Source organism: Macaca nemestrina, chromosome 7 (assembly GCF_043159975.1).
Source record: "Macaca nemestrina isolate mMacNem1 chromosome 7, mMacNem.hap1, whole genome shotgun sequence".
NCBI lineage: Eukaryota > Metazoa > Chordata > Mammalia > Primates > Cercopithecidae > Macaca > Macaca nemestrina.
In genome coordinates, this window is record NC_092131.1 from 43971144 (window position 1) to 43987649 (window position 16506).

Genomic DNA, 16506 nt, shown 5'->3' on the forward strand with positions numbered 1-16506 from the left:
TCCAAAACTGATAATTCAAGAGAAATTGGCTGTTTCTGAATATATTGTTTTGCTTTAACACTATCTCAATACCACCACATAATATGAAGCTATTATGAGTCACAGCCATACCTTATTCAACTGTGAGGTTTTAGACTCTGCTCTCTGTGATACTTGCTGATACTGCTGGAAAGGAATCATCAAGTTATCCATCCATTCTTGAGCCTGTCCTGGGTCCTGTTCAACGATGTCCTGAACTTCAGAATCCAGCTCATTTAGTTTGGAATGCCATAGATCTAACTCATCCCACATTTTCTGGAGAAGGAAATCGTAAGTCAACTTGAATGAAGAGGTCATAGTTTATGGAGGCAATGCCTGGTTTTCACACAGTATTTACATTTATAAATGCTACTAAAACACCACAGAAACAACATCACAAGAATAGCTGTTAATTTATATCCAGCAATTTGTTATCTAAACTGAAAAACACTTTTCCTGAGCTCTCCCAACTGTAACAGTATTCATTTCACTACAAATTAGCTGTAGGGGAACAGAAAGACCTGGACATTTCTAGAGATGACCGACAAGGTCAATACAGCCCTCATCTCTCAAGAGTGATGAGCAAAACATTCTGTTTAAAAAGGGCTTGGGGAAATACTTGAACCTATTTACACCAGTTCATACACACGCACGTGCATGCACGCACACACACACTCAATCTAGAAAATAATGTTAAGTGAAAAAATAAAACAAAGAAAAATATCTGGGCTGGGTGCAGTGGCTCATGCAATTTTGGAGGCCAAGATGTGTGGACTGCTTGAGCCCAGGAGTTCGAGACCAGCCTGAACAAAACAGGGAGGCCCTGTCTCTAGAAAAAACATGAAAAATTAGCCAGGTGTGGTGGCGCACACCTGCCGTCTCAGCTGCTTGGGAGACTGAGGTGGGAGGATTGATTGAGCCAGGGAGGTCAAGGCTGAAGTGAGTTTTGATCACACCACTGCTCTCCAGCTTGGGTGACAGGGTGAGACCCTATCTCAAAAATTTAAAAAAAGAAAACTATCTGCCAACTTGGGATGAATGCAGAGGCAGAGAACTCTAGAAACATGATTAGGAGCAACTGCTTTTGACTCAAGAAACCAATAGGTTGGATTCAAATCTGAACTTCACTGGGCAGAGGAAAATTTCAAAGCTAAAATATTCAATTCTTAATGTTTGCTTAAGAACATTTTTTTCCCCTATCTTGAGGACTATATCTAACTTGTTAAATTAGGTTCCTCTGCTTAAGATTTGTCCAATAGTGAGCCATATTCTGACCTATTTTAAAAGCCCCAAATTATTAAAATATTTCCTTAAGATATAGATTAAAACAAGAATCCTTTCCCTGTACTGTAGTTTGCTTGCAAATTAAGAAGTAGAATAGTGTTTATGTACAGTTTTACCTAAGATTTTATTTTATAAGACATTTTACAAGGGAAATACATTTGGAATTTTTATTTTTATTTAACCTTGGCAGTCTAAAAAAGAGCTTTAATATTTTTCATATTCTATTGAATGATTTTTATTATCAGTATCCCCAAGATAAGATCCTTACTTTCCTATACTTGTGAAAATCACAGGCTCTCAGAAGTTTGGGTATATGCCCACCATGGAAAAACAGAATTTTTTTTTGAGAGAGTCTCACTGTCACCCACACTGGAATTCAGTGACGTGATCTCGGCTCACTGCAAACTCCGTCTCCTGGGTTCAAGGGATTTTCATGCCTCAGTCTCCCGAGTAGCTAGAATTGCAGTCTTGTGCCACCACGCCCAGCTAAGTTCTGTATTTTTAGTAGAGACAGGGTTTTGCCATGTTGGCCAAGCTGGTCTCAAACTCCTAGGCTCAAGTCATCATCCCACCTTGGCCTCCCAAAGTGCTGGGATTACAGGCGTGAACCACCGCACCTGGCCAACAGAATAATTTTTAAATGCAACTTTTCCCTACCAAGCCTCTCTAGGTGATGCCTCTGTGGATTTGGTTTATGATTTCTGTGCTTCAGATTAATTCAAAGAACTCACCTTGTGATAACTGATGAACAGGGCAGGAGTGGGTCAGAAATACCAAATGCTGAAGGGAGTTAAAGGAGGATTTTACCTTTTGAATTTCTTGCGCTTTCTCAATATTTTTGCTTTTCTGCTGCAACATCTTTTCAACATTATGAAGCCCATTGTTAATTTCCTCTATTTTTCTCCTCATTGCATATGACGGTGAGCTTTTTAAGATTTCATTGCTAATCTGTGAAAGACAGAAAGATGCATTTGGCTTAGAGAGGTTGTCTGCACTTTATTCATAGGTTCGAACAACAAAAGTAGTAGTCACTCTGTTACAACTTGTAAAAATCTTTTAAGGGCTGGAAGAAATTCTGAAAATGCATTAATGAGAAGGTGGATAGGAAGACTAATAAATGGCAGGTGTGTTTACTTGACCTTTTAAATATCATCTGAAATAAAACAAAAATTAGTTTAATGTAATCTAACATATATTAAAGATATATGCTGTGTTGGGCAAAACTACTGAGTGGATTGTGTGAAACATCCCCATATGGATCAAATGATATAAAAGAATTCCTGGGGGATAAACGATTTTTATATGATCTTTCCATTTTATGAGAAAATCCTCTGCACAGATCTGTTTTCAATAAAACCACATTTACTCTCAAGCTGACTTTAAAAAAAAATATAATTCCAATCACAGTGCTCATTTGAGTGAAACAACCTTCTAAAAGTAGCTATTTCTTGAGGATGCACAGAGTTTAATTATTCTCTGTGTAACCATTTGTAGATGTTTTCCCAGCCATCAGAAACTTAGCTACTGAACAGTGTAATTTTTTTTATCTAAACGATTCTCTTAAAAAGAAACAAACAAACAAAAAAAAAAAACCTTGAGCTAGGAAAGATAATAAATGAATGTTGAGTATATCACTTTCCAAATACCTGACTGGTGTGTGTTCTTGTTTTGCTATTAGATAAGGCTTTCTCCAAGCAGCTACTAAATAACCAAGTAATACTTTATGCTTTTGTATAATCCTTTGTTTTGTAAATTAAAAAAAACAAAACAAAACTGTATCTGTGTAACCATTGAGACTAAAAGCATCCTATGCAGATAGTATACAGATACAGAAACTGGAACACAGACTAAATGATTTGCTGCAGTCATATGTCAAGGAAGTAGATGAACTTGTCCCAAGAAACCCCCAAGTCCCCAGATTGAGTCCCAGGCTCTATTCACAATATCAGGCTGTTGATACTTTTATATCATGTCTTTATTCCCCAGACCATACTGCAGTCAATATTATTAGGAAAAAATCTCACTTTGGTTCCATGTTAGTTTTTTATGGCTGGCTGTGTCACAAATTACCACAAGACAAAGTTTTCTGATATTTTGTGCACTTATTCTCCTGGCAGAAATGTATAGCATTTAGATACATTAGGACAGATCATGATTTAGGAAATGAATATAGCCATTTGAATTATACACAATGTTACTGCGTCTGTCCCAGGATCCTTGAATTTCCTTTAGCCACATCACATAATAAAAATTAGTTGCTAGTTGTGACAAATACACAGGGTCATAGCGGAAATTTTCTACCTTGAATTTGAACGACGGATTTTGATTATTAATTTACTCTGCTACAGATTTTCATAAGTATTCATGAGAATAACATTTAGTTTCTCTCAAAACATTTAGTATTTTCCTAAAATAAAATCAATAGTACCAGATCCTTGAGAAAGTACAAAATAGGCTTTCTTGTGTGTTAAATAAAAAAGATTTGTCATAAATATACATTAAGTTTACATGTTTTTTACCTTGTGAGATTTTCCTGAGAAATCTGTCATAGAATTAATGACATATTTTAGCAACTAAGTTTGAAATCTGAGTTTTTTGTGTTTATCTAAGATCTATTTTATTTATCAAGTTGTAAGTATTCTAGGCAGAAAAAATAAATTAATTAATTAATTAAAAAAAAAAAAAAAAAAAAAAAAAAACTTCTGTGGATACCAGACCAAACAGAATTTTCTTCTGTTTGATATGGGCTGTCTTTTTACAATCTAATCAAAATATCTTGCTAGGCTCCTATGTTTCTAGTATTATAAAATATTTTCCACCTTTTCTTCAAATCTGGACTTTCAGGTATAAAGATTCGCTCAAGTACTTTTCATGAGAATTCTGTTAACATCATCATTAGACAGACACTACATACTAAGTGCTATTCCTAGTGAGTTGTGAAATTTGTATTCTTATTGCCCTCAGCTGTAATGTCAAAATGTTTCAAAGGATGTGTTTTAAAGCAAGTATTAACGTCCAAAATGTTCAAGTGGTTGTACAGTGGTTGTACAAAAGCAAACAAAACCAGTAAAAGATATATAACTGTATTATAAAATGCAAGAGAAGCAGCAGCATTTCGACAATTAAATATACATAAATTATCTAATTCTGTTATCTTATGTCACATATTTAAAGCATCTTTATCTTAGCATTCAATATTAGACAAAATGGTCACTTAACTCTTAAAAGCAGTCATAGCTGAAATCCCAGCAAATGGAATTTGACATTAAATGATATTTTCCTTTTGATAGACATTCAGCTCCATAAACAATAACAGTAGTATAGACATTATTATTACCTTCTCATCTATGTCTTCTAAAGCTTTTCTGCATTCTTCCACCTGGGATTCAATCTCTGCAGGGACTATGGTGTACATTTCAGAATACTTGATTCGTAGTTTTTCCATAATATTCTCAAAAGTTAGCTTCCCTTCCTTAAGGATGCTTTGAAGCTCCTAAAAACATTAAGAGAGTTGCAATACTCACAAGACTGGGGGAAAAGTTTAACTCTAGGAAGTAAAAGCAGCCTTCCAGCACATCCTTATGATTTAAAGGAGAGCGGTTTGCATGACAAAACCCTACTAGTGATACAAGCTGATTAAGCCCGAGAGATACTCAGTTTAGTCAGATGATGCTTTCTAATTTGTAAGAATTAAACTTGATATCTCTTCATAGTGTCACACCATTATCTAGAAAAGACATTACAACACCCCCTGCTTCTAAAGTACCTTTAGGATTTCATTGTATCTGCGTTGCAGACCTGATCTAAAAAGCGGCAAGCAGCAAAAAAAAAAAAAGTTTCAAAGAAGTTTTTTGTTGTTGTTATTAATGTGTTGCTATTTCTACTTCTTCCTCCATTATCATCACAATGATTCAAGGCCACTAAAAGCCCCATGCTTGGAGCAGAAGTGTCTACTTTCATGTAATTAGACAGCCCGGCAGAGCTCAACTTCTTTCAAAAGGGAGGGTTCCAGTTCCATACAAAGAATGTAGGTTTTTTAGGAGATAAAAGAAACCTGAACAAATAGTCTATTGGTTGTGGCCTAGAAACCAAATCTGATCTACTTTCTCCTGCAGTAATTATAAAGGAGAAACTCATTTGTTTGGGAAAGTTTCCCAAAGATCAAGTGGAAAAATACTTCTTGACTTGACTATGGCTTTTTTGTTGTTTGTTTTGTTTTTACAGTAGCTGTTCAGTAGCATTATTTGTGTTCATGGATTGAGTCACTGCAGTGAAGAAGGATTACAATTTTAAATGGCTCTGTGATGTGTCATTGTTTTCCTTTTCTTAATCCTCAGCAGAGGACAAATCTAGAGAGAGAAAGTTAGAGAACAATGCCATTCAAAGATGCGGTTTAAGAAGTAAGTGTCATCCCGTTTTATCTACACCTAGTCCAGGAGTACAGGCTTTCATTCAGAGGTACACTTGGAAGGCTTGCCCATGAAGACTGCTTCTTTACTTTCCAATATAATAACCGAAAGTTCTCTTTAGACAGCATGTGACTTTTTTTTCTTTTTTTTTTGAGATGGAGCCAGGCTGGAGTGCAGTGGCATGATCTCAGCTCACTGCAACCACTGCCTCCTGGGTCCAAGTGATTCTCCTGCCTCAGCATCCCAGTAGCTGGGATTACAGGCACACGCTACCACGCCTGGCTAATTTTTGTATTTTTAGTAGAGATGGGGTTTCCCCATGTTGGCCAGGTTGGTCTTGACCTCCTGACCCCAAGTGATCTGCCTGCCTGGGCCTCCCAAAGTGCTGGGATTACAGGTGTGAGCCACTGTGTCTGGCCAACACGTGACTTTTGAATAAACTTCCAAACATCCTTTTGGGCTGTCACCATTGGACTGGAATGAAAAAGGAGATTATTCTGAAGAAATGAGATTCCAGATGACCTGTAGGGTGTACCTAGGCCCTATCAGAGACAAGGCACTAAGTCCTACTAAAGGAGTAACCCAACATGCTACTCAAGAGTGGTCTGAGGCCCTTATTCACCAAACACACTGGAAATATAGTTGAAAGAAGGCTGCTTGGTCCAGACTGGCTTACCTTCCAGCCTTGTTTCAACTCTGTTCTCCGCTCTCCAGCCACACTGATCTTCTCCCTTGGTTCTGCTCACACCATGCCACAGGGGCTTTGCCTGTGCCTCTCTCTCCCCAGACCACTCCCCCAAACCCAGCCACTGAGTTATATCTACCCCAAGGACTTTGGATACAAGACTGTGAGCCTGTATCTGCCACATTCACTAATTCGCTCCTCACTTACCTCAAATTGTTCTGACTTTTCTGGGTGATCCTGGAATGCCATATTTTGGAAAGAAGTTGTGGTCTGTTGAAATAAATTCTTCAAAGCCATTATCTCTTTTGTGAAGGAATGTCTTTCTTGGATTTCAGTCTGCACTAATTCTTTATTTTTTTGAACTTTCTGAAGAAGCCTAAAAGAGAACATCAAAATATAATTGTTTCTTTATCCTGCTCTTCTGTGAAACAGTTTTATTGCAACAATTAATGAAATGCCTGAATAGCTCCTAAAGGACAGTTATTTCCTCTAAGAAAAAAGTAACAATTTTTGATAATGGATATACCACATATACAAACAGGTACAAAATCTTATCACTTAATCAAAAACCTCTCCAAACCTTTCACCCCAAATATTCTCTTTTTCACATATTCCATTGTAACTGACATCTCTGTCCTCTCTTTTTCTCCATGTAACCCTTGAGCTCAAATGAAAATGACTTAGAGGTGTGAATGGAATCATGGGTGGGCTTCTGGGGATAGACAACCCCACTGGTCTTCTTCTCTTAAGCTGATTCATTTTGCTGTGGATGTAGCAAATATCAGAAGAGGCATTGAAGTGGGTAAAATCTTTCCTGAGGGTTATTTGGTAAGTATCTATGATATTGTGATATAATAAATATATACTCGATCTCTGCTCTGGTTCCTGAGACAGAGCTCTTAATACCTTTGTAGATAGGAGTGCTAGCTAGGAGTCTTTTGTCCTAATATTTGATTTTTGACCAGTTCCTGACACAGAGCTCCTAAGTCCTTTGTAATTTCCTGAGTGATAGGAGCATCTTTAGTTCTAAGGAGGCAACTCTAGGTGGGATCCTGAGTAGCCTCAGGATGAGGGCTGGTTGCCAGGGGAACCAACTATGTGATTAAAAGGTTGGAACTTTCAGTACCACCCCTACCTCCAACACACACCCCCAGCCTCTGCGGGAGGGGACAGAAGCTCAAAGTTGAGTTGATTGCCAATGGCCAATTATATAATCAATCATAATGAATTCATAATGAGACTACATAATCAAATCTCCATAAGAAACCCCAAAAGACAGGGCTCACAGAGCTTCTGGATTGCTGAAAGCCTGGGGGTTCCACCACCTAGAGAAAACAGGGAAGCCCCAGGCCCCTTCCTATACCGTGCCTCAGGCACCTCTTCCATCTGGCTGTTCATCTGTATCCTTCATTATACTCTTTATTAATAAACTGGTAAACATGACTAAAGTGTTTTCTTGAGTTCTATGAGCCACTCCAGCAAATTAATTGAACTCAAGAAAGGTATCAAAGGATCCCTTGATTTATAGCCTATCAGCCAGAAGTGTACCGGCAGGGCACAGCGGGTCACGCCTGTAATCCCAACACTTTGGGAGGCTGAGAAGAGTGCATCACCTGAGGTCAGGCGTTCGAGATCGCCCTGGCCAACATGGGCAAAGTGCTGGGATTACAGGCGTGAGCCACCATGCCCGGCCACAGCTAGTTACATTTGAAAAGAACATTTAATGGCATAGGAAGGCAAACATGATTTGCTGGTAAATTATTCAGCAGAATATAAAACAGTACAAGTATTTTGATCTCAATTTATTTAAAAACAAAATCATAGTAAAAAAGGAGAAAAAAATGATTAGCAGTGGTTATTGCTGAGTGGTGACATTAAGGTAGATTTTTATATTAATTTTTGTAATTTTCAGTTTCTGAATTTCTTTTTTTTTTTTTGAGGCAGAGTCTCGCTTTGTCACCCAGGCTGGAGTACAGTGGCGCACTCTCAGCTCACTGCAAGCTCTGCCTCCCGGGTTCACGCCATTCTCCTGCCTCAGCCTCCAGAGTAGCTGGGACTTATAGGCACCTGCCACCACGCCCGGCTAACTTTTTGTATTTTTAGTAGAGACAGGGTTTCACCATGTTAGCTAGGATGGTCTTGATCTCCTGACCTCATGATCTGCCCACCTTGGCCTCCCAAAGTGCTGGGATTACAGGAGTGAGTCACTGAGCCCGGCCTGAATTTCCTATAATAAATATATATTACTAAACTAGAAAAAGGGCAAAAAAAAAAAAATCACAAATGACAAAAAAGGAAACTGGAAGGATATTCACCCTCGTTAATACCAGGATGGAAAATGTGTGCTTAATTACAGTTGTTAATCTGTTCTATCCCTTTTTATACCTATCAGTGTTGTCTCACCTCAATTCTATTGTATCATTTGCCATTATTCTATACTTTTAGATTTTCTAAATGTTGAGCCATAATTGTCAAGCACATGTCCTTAACAGTTTTTCATAAATCTTACTTGTTGCATCGTTGTTGCATAGAAGTAATTTCTTGAAATGCTGGAACACTTTCCACAGCCCCTGAGCTTTCAGGAACATTCTGGATACTTCTGATGCGCTGCAGAAGTAGAGTCAGTAACAGCTGCTGCTTCTCCACATTCTCTCCATATTGGCATAAACAGTCTAGCAGCTCACAGAGTTCCTCTGTGGTGTATGCCTCTTTTGTTTTGGAAATTTCAGGGAGTTCTTCCTGAAGATTATCTAAAATAATTGCTTCTCGTTCAATCTAATTCAATAAACAAAAAGAACTAAAATAAGTAAAATATACAATTACCATTTCAGGACCTAAAGTAGCCATAATTTTTGTATGCTCTCTCTTCAAACGGTTGCTAGTGCCATATCCTACCATGTTTTCCTATAGCTGGGAATATTAATCCTCTGCTATCAGAATCCCTTAATTCCCAGCTATTGCTCATGTTGATGTGTGACTGAAATAGAGTACTGCTGTTGTGGTATGAAGGAAATGCTGTTGAATATCCTCATAAAAAATTTATTCCTCCTTCAGATTTCAGTTGGATAAAGCAACATTTCTCCTGAGATAAGCACATGAGCTCCACCAAACTGCTTTCACTAAGTATAAGAGGTTGGGCAACTATTGGATATGGAAAATTTTTCTGCTGGTCTCTTTTCTTTCACTTCCAATCCCTATATGCTAAAAAAGTAAGTCCAGCAGATTCTCATTACCCTGACACATGACAAAGGTAAAGCAGCCAGAATTACCGAACCAATCAAGTATTTATCAATAATGGTGGACACAGAACTCAGAAATACATAACCTATTACATCACATATCTAGAAACTGTTCGTTCCACCAGCCCTGAACTCAACTAAGACGTAGAAAAAAGTCTCAAAGGCCCCTGAATCAGGTCATTCTTACGCCTCCCCTTGAATCCCCTGGCCCACCCCTTGGCTACAGTACTCATTTATCACATCCTGCCTCAGTGATGGTTAACTCTCCTGCTCCATGTTCAAACACAGTCATGGATCTTGCAATCATGACATTACAGGATGTCACTCCAGTCATCTATGTTTATGATATCATACTAACTGAAATGGTGAGGACCTGAATGGCCAGTCAGACATGCCAGAGGGTGAGAAACAAAGCCTGTGAAAATTCTGGAGCCCCAGTATCAGGGCCTGGGGCATGCCAGGACTTCTCTAAGGTAAAGGTCAAGTTGTTCAATCTTATAACTCTACCACTAAGAAAGAGACACAGCACTGAATGGACCTTTTGAGGTCTGGGAGGCAGTATATGCTATCCTTGGGATTACTGCTCAGATGCATTTATCAGAATGCTGCCAATGTCAAGAGAGACCTGGAGAAAAAGCACCACAGCAGGGTCGGGCTGTGGTATAAGCTGCCCTGCCATTTGGGCTATATGATCCAGTTGGGTACCCAATAACTAGAATACATGGATGCAGATGTAGACTGGCCACTGTCCAAGAGACCCAGGTGTGCAGTGGGTGCTTCTCATCACCTCAAACCTAAATTCAGTTGAATTAGAAGTCCTGGTTCTTTGCCAGACAGCTACACTTCCACCAGGGAATGAGATAAGGGTTCCACTGCCTCATTTTGTGTCCCCCTGCTGGAAACTAGCATGCAAATAAAGAAATTGCTACATTGATGGGGGAATTGTACATGTAGGGTTTCCAATGTGCATCAGGGTTGAAAAAACTGTCTGTAATCCAGGACTTAATGGGGCACCTCTTGGTGCTTACGCACCAGAAATGGGCAGATTTAACTTGATAATAACCAGAATTATTATCAAGCTGTAGCAACCACGATCCAGTAAGAGTAAAAAGACGAAAGGCTCAGACCTTTCCTGTTCCATTTCCCCTCATCTCCCACTCCTGTTCCCTGGGATCACTTTCCAAAATAAACTACCATTTGCAAGCCTCAGTCCCAAGCTCTGGTGTCCACTGAGAAGTTGGCAAGTGATTGAGAATGGGGAATACAAGAGGGAGAACAATATGTACATATATATTTTTTCTTTGAGACAGAGTCTCTCTCTGTCACCCAGGCTAGAGTGCCATGGTGTGATCTCAGCTCACTGTAACCTCCACCTCCTAGGTTCAAGCAATTCTCTCCCTCAGTCTCCCGAGTAGCTGGGATTACAGGCATCCGCCACCATGCCTGGCTAATTTTTTTGTATTTTTAGTAGAGACAGGGTTTCACCATCTTGGCCAGGCTGGTCTTGAACTCCTGACCTCGTGATCTACCCACCTTGGCCTCCCAAAGTGCTGGGATTACAGGCGTCAGCCACGGTGCCTGGCCACAGTTTTTATTAGGACAATAATTTTACCCCAAAGCCAGGCAATTCTTCAACTTGGGAATGAATAAACAAACTGTATTACACCCACCCAAAGCAATACTAGTCAGGAATAAAGAGAAATGAATTACGAATACAAGCAGCAGCAAGAATGAATTTCAAGTGCATTATGCTTAGGGGAGAAAAGCAAACTCAAAGGGCCACAAACCGTAAGGAGTCCATCGATATGACATTCTGGAAATGGAAATACTATGGGAACAGAAACAGATTAACGTTCCAGGGGTTGGAGGTTACGGAAGGCACTGACCACAAAGAGGAACAGGGGAAACTTCTAGGGTGACAGCATTGTCTTAAACATTGATTTTGTTGGTGATCATGTGATCGTGTGCACTTGTCGGAACAACACATTTTACGCTAAAAAGTGTGAAGACAGCCCTAGAATCAGTAAAATAGTTGCAAAAAGCCTGTGTGTTCACTTTTCCACCTAGAAGAGGCTTTGCAATACCTTGATGATTTTCCTTAGACATGGGATCCTAATAAAATTGGTTATAAAACTTTTAGGTTCATGGTCAATTGTAAAGTTCGGTCTAGAAAGGGAGAAGGACCCATAGTTGCATCATAGGCAAATCCAATGAAGGAGACCGAAAAACCCAGAACCAGCAGAAAAGGGACTCCAAAGAAATGACTGTTGGTGCAAGTGGGAGAAGCCGGCCGCACATCTCCAATCATCTTTGACAATGTGATGTTCTTCTAGCACATTACGATCATCGAAGCAAAAAATGATGATTCTGAATAACCCAAGTGAATAGTTATAGTAAAGAGATTTTGCTTAAGAAAACAGGGAAGTAAAATTTTAGGGGGACACAAGTTCTATCAAAATTTAAATTTAGTTTTTAATTTGTAAACTTATAAACAGGCATTTAAGTTTTTTAAAAGTCTACTGATATAAACTGTTTATTTCATCAAGACTGGATTATGTTACTATAGATGACATGTTTAAAGCAGAAATTCACTTTGTCATATATAAAAGCACCAACCATGCTAACAGAAGCTTACATGTATGAGCTGTTAGATGATGTAATTTTTATTGAATGGATAAAAGCTACATTAAAATCTTATATCAATTTGATGTATGTAAATATCATGTAAGTTAACAGATTAATGGCTAAGCACCAGAGTCTAAGTTTGAATCCTCTACTATCCCTTGTGAATTTGAGCAAGTTACTCAGTCTCACCGTGTCTCATTTTCCTCATCTACAAAGTAAGGATAATAAAAATATCCTCACAGAATTCTTGAATAGTGCTCTGAACTATGCCTGCCACATAATAATTGCTCAATTTAGTAGTTGTTTTTATTATTGTTATTACAGGGAAGCATTTTTTTTGGCTTGTGCTACTCTGAAAAATATTTTGTTAGCAGATTTTGTCAAATGCTTGTGTGAATAATTAGAAAGTTCTATATGAATGGAGTCTGAATAACACATAATTGCAAATGGGTATATAGCAATAATGTGATAAAATAAAAAGAGCAAAATCTTAGAATTAGCCTAGACCTGAATTTAAGTAAGAGATGTCCCTCAACAAATGTTTACTAAGTGCCCACTAAGTGCAGGGCCCTAGCCAGGTTCCAAGGTTACAGCAGTGAGCAAGACAGCCCCAGCCGCAGCCCACAGGGCCTTACAGCTTAATCAATCTCTACCTGGGGGCCTTGTGCCATTACTTAATCTGTCAGTGCTTCAGTTTCCCCATCTATAAAATGGTGATAATATTTACTTCCCAGGGACAATGCAAAGATTCAGTAAGAACAGGTGTGAACTGCCTTCTCAGCACAGCATAGTAACTCAACAAATGGTACCATTATGGACAGGCAAGCACTGATGCCAGCAGCCCCAACCAAAAGTGTAATTTATAAAGTTTATTTTAACATTCAAGAGACTATTCACTAGTCAGTCCTCACCAGGACCACTGATATAATATTCATTTTTAAGGACAATAGTCATAAGCAAGATAATACGATAGTGCTAAACATTTCATCCTAAGATAACTTTATGTTGTTTTTTGTTTGTTTGTTTGTTTTTGAGATAGGGTCTCGTTCTGTTGCCCAGGCTGGAATGCTAGAATACAGTGGCGTGATCATGGCTCACTACAGTCTTGACCTCTCCTCAAGAGATCCTCCCACCTCAGCCTCCCAAGTAGCTGTGACTACAAGCATGTGCCACCAGGCCCAGATTTTTTAAATTTTTTGTAGAGATGGGATTCACTCCATTGCCTGGGCTGTTCTAGAACTCCTGGGCTCAAGCAATTCTCCTGTCTCAGCCTCCCAAAGTGCTGGGATTACATATTTGAGCCACTGCACCCAGCTATCTTTAATTTTCTAAATTAATTTTCTTTCTAAATATAGGTGATACCTAAATCCTGAACCAAGGCTAAATTAACATTTGTAATTGATACATATCATGCAGGTTTTGAGACCATTTTCAAAAAGAACATCATAACCTCACATATTTTTAGGGCCACATTTAACAATTACAGTTAATTTCCATAGCTAAAAATTATAGTTAATTTCAAAATTATTTGGTGATTATGCAAATTACCTAATTCTAACCTTCAGTATAACGTAGAGACAGTTATTTCCGAGAGGGGTGAAGTTATTTTCACGATAAAGACTGTAATGCTCAAACCAGCTAGTGGTCACTTATTAATAAGAATTATCTGCTACCAAAAAAAGGCACTACTATAAAATAATCCGAATAAGTTATTGGAGGTTATCTTAATAAGGCCTGACATCTATAAACATTTATGTATCACGTATAAGTGATGTGCACAAGTAGTATAGCATGACGACTCGTTTTATAGAAAAACAAGGTGAAAGTAATAAAACAATTTAAGTAACACGTTAGAAACTACATGGTTTGTTGAAAATGAAGCACTCACTTCTTCACTGACAAATTTCCATTCCTGCTTCAGTTCTTCACACCACATCTCCCACTCTTTAGCAGCTTCCAGCAAACTCAGCCATTTCTCCCACAGAGCCGACACAATCTTCAGCAAACATATGCCATCATTTTCTGTGCACCTGAGTCTCAAGAGTCTAAGGATCTGTCGTAGTTTCATTAACTCTTCTTTGGTTGATGTAAGATTTGACACCAAGTCCTTAGGAAAGAAAAGAAAAAAAAATAAGAGGGACATACTGTTAGCTTTTTCCTGAAACTTACAAACTCTTTCAAATTCTGAACAATTAATTATTTCAATCTTCCGTAAGTATTGCATGATCTACTTCTTATTCTTTTAGAAGTCAATTTAGACCAGATGAGAATTATCTATGTATTATTGTATTCTGCATGAATTTGAGACTACAGGGACAAATAATGACCCATAAACCATTTTTTTCCAAGAAAGAAAGTACTTTCAAAAGCAAATATTTGCCAGACGCAGTGGCTCATGCCTGTAATCCCAGCACTTTGGGAGGCCAAGGTAGGTAGATTACGAGATCAGGAGATCGAGACCATCCTGGCCAAATGGTGAAATCCCATCTCTAATAAAAATACAACAATTAGCTGGGCATGGTGGCATGCGCCTGTAGTCCTAGCTACTCAGGAGGCTGAGGCAGGAGAATTACCTGAACCTGGGAGGCAGAGGTTGCAGTGAGCTCAAGTCGCACCACTGCACTCTAGCCTGGGCAACAGAGTGAGACTCCGTCTAAAAAAAAAATAAAAAGAAATTCTATAAGAGGCTGGGCACAGTGGCTCATGCAGCATTTTGGGAGACGGAGGCAGGAGGATTGCTTGAGGCCAGGAATTCAAGACAGACTGGGCAACATAACAAGACCCTGTCTCTACAAAAAATTAAAAAATTAACCAGGCATGGTGGTGTACGCCTATAGCCCCAGCTACTCAGCTGGCTGGGGTGGGAGGATCCTTTGAGGCCAGAAGCTCAAGACTGTGATAAGCCATGATTACACCGTTGTACTCCAGCCTGGGTGACAGAACAAGACTCTTTCCTATCAAAAAAAAAAAAAACTAGAAGTACAATAGCCATCATTATCTGGGTTTCTCCTTTCAAGGTTTCAGTTACTTGTGATCAACAATGGTCCAAAAATATTTAAAAATTCCAGAAGGGAAAAATGTGTAAGATTTATTTGTATAAAATGTATGTTTTATTTGTATACAAATATATAAGTGCTATTCTGACTAGTGTGATGAAATCTCATGCCATCTCTCTCCATCCCACCTGGGATACGAATCTTCCCTTTGTCCAGCACATTCATGCTGTATATGTTCCCTGCCTACGAGTTATTCGGTAGCCTTCTTGGTGATCAGATCAACTGTTGTGGTATCAAATGCTTGTGTTCCAGATGAATAGTAGCCCAGCGTTACCTCACCATGGCTATATCATTTCATTTCATCACTTCATTTCATTACCTCACTTCATTTCATCACCCAGGCACTGTATAGTCTCACGTCATCACAAGAAGGGTGAAAACAGTACAATGACATATTTTGAGAGAAACGGACCACATTCACATAACTTTTATTACAGCATATTGTTATAATTACTCTGTTATTGTTGTTGACCTGACTGTACATAATTTATAAATTAAACTTTATCACAGGCATGTATAGGAAAAAAATTATAAACAGAGTTCAGTGGTATTCACAGTCTCAAGCATCCACTGGGTGTCTTGGAACATATCCCCTGTAGATAAGGGGGGACTACTGTACATTTTGTTATTTTAACCTAAGTCTCACATTTCACTAATTAGTTCCTTTGCACAATACTTCCTATATCAACCACCAACACAATATTAAAAGGTTTTTCTTGGTTTGCTTTTGTTTTTGGTGAATGTTAACTATAGATGATTTAGAAAGTCCTCATCAAAATCCTAATAACATAATACCATAGATTCTAACAGATGAAAATAAGCAAAAGCTCAAATTACTTTATAACAGTCTAATAAGTAACCAGAACTTAGAGCTTATGACAGTTGCAGTAAGCAATCAGTGGACAATAAGGCTCTGTCATGGATCCAGCAGCATCCCTCAAAGTCACATGAGAGGTGACGCTTTAGAAAAGCCACGAGTGAGGACAGGATGCTATTGGGGGATGACTGCCTGTGAACCTGATTAATTAAATCTCTCAGTATCATTGCTTCATTTCCTTCCTTCTGGCTTTTTAAGCTTCAATATATTACATAAGGCCAGGCACAGTGGCTCACACCTGTAATCCCAGCACTTTGAAGGGCCGAGGCTGGAGGATCGCTTGAAGTCAGGAATTCAAGAGCAGCCTGGGCAA

At 38.7% G+C, this 16506-nt stretch overlaps 1 protein-coding gene across 12 annotated transcripts in view; it reads right to left on the reverse strand.

Moving 5' to 3' along the window:
• The window catches only part of LOC105473730 (spectrin repeat containing nuclear envelope protein 2), a 377206-nt gene that overhangs the window by 147843 nt on the left and 212857 nt on the right, over positions 1–16506 (reverse strand). For all 12 annotated transcript variants that reach the window (XM_071100037.1, XM_071100034.1, XM_071100026.1 and 9 more), the window contains 6 exons: positions 14149–14367; positions 8906–9171; positions 6604–6772; positions 4640–4795; positions 2110–2250; positions 112–294 (listed from right to left, as the gene is read on the reverse strand). In XM_071100037.1, the coding sequence (XP_070956138.1) occupies positions 112–294; positions 2110–2250; positions 4640–4795; positions 6604–6772; positions 8906–9171; positions 14149–14367 (1134 nt within the window). The remainder of the gene's footprint in view (positions 1–111; positions 295–2109; positions 2251–4639; positions 4796–6603; positions 6773–8905; positions 9172–14148; positions 14368–16506) is intronic.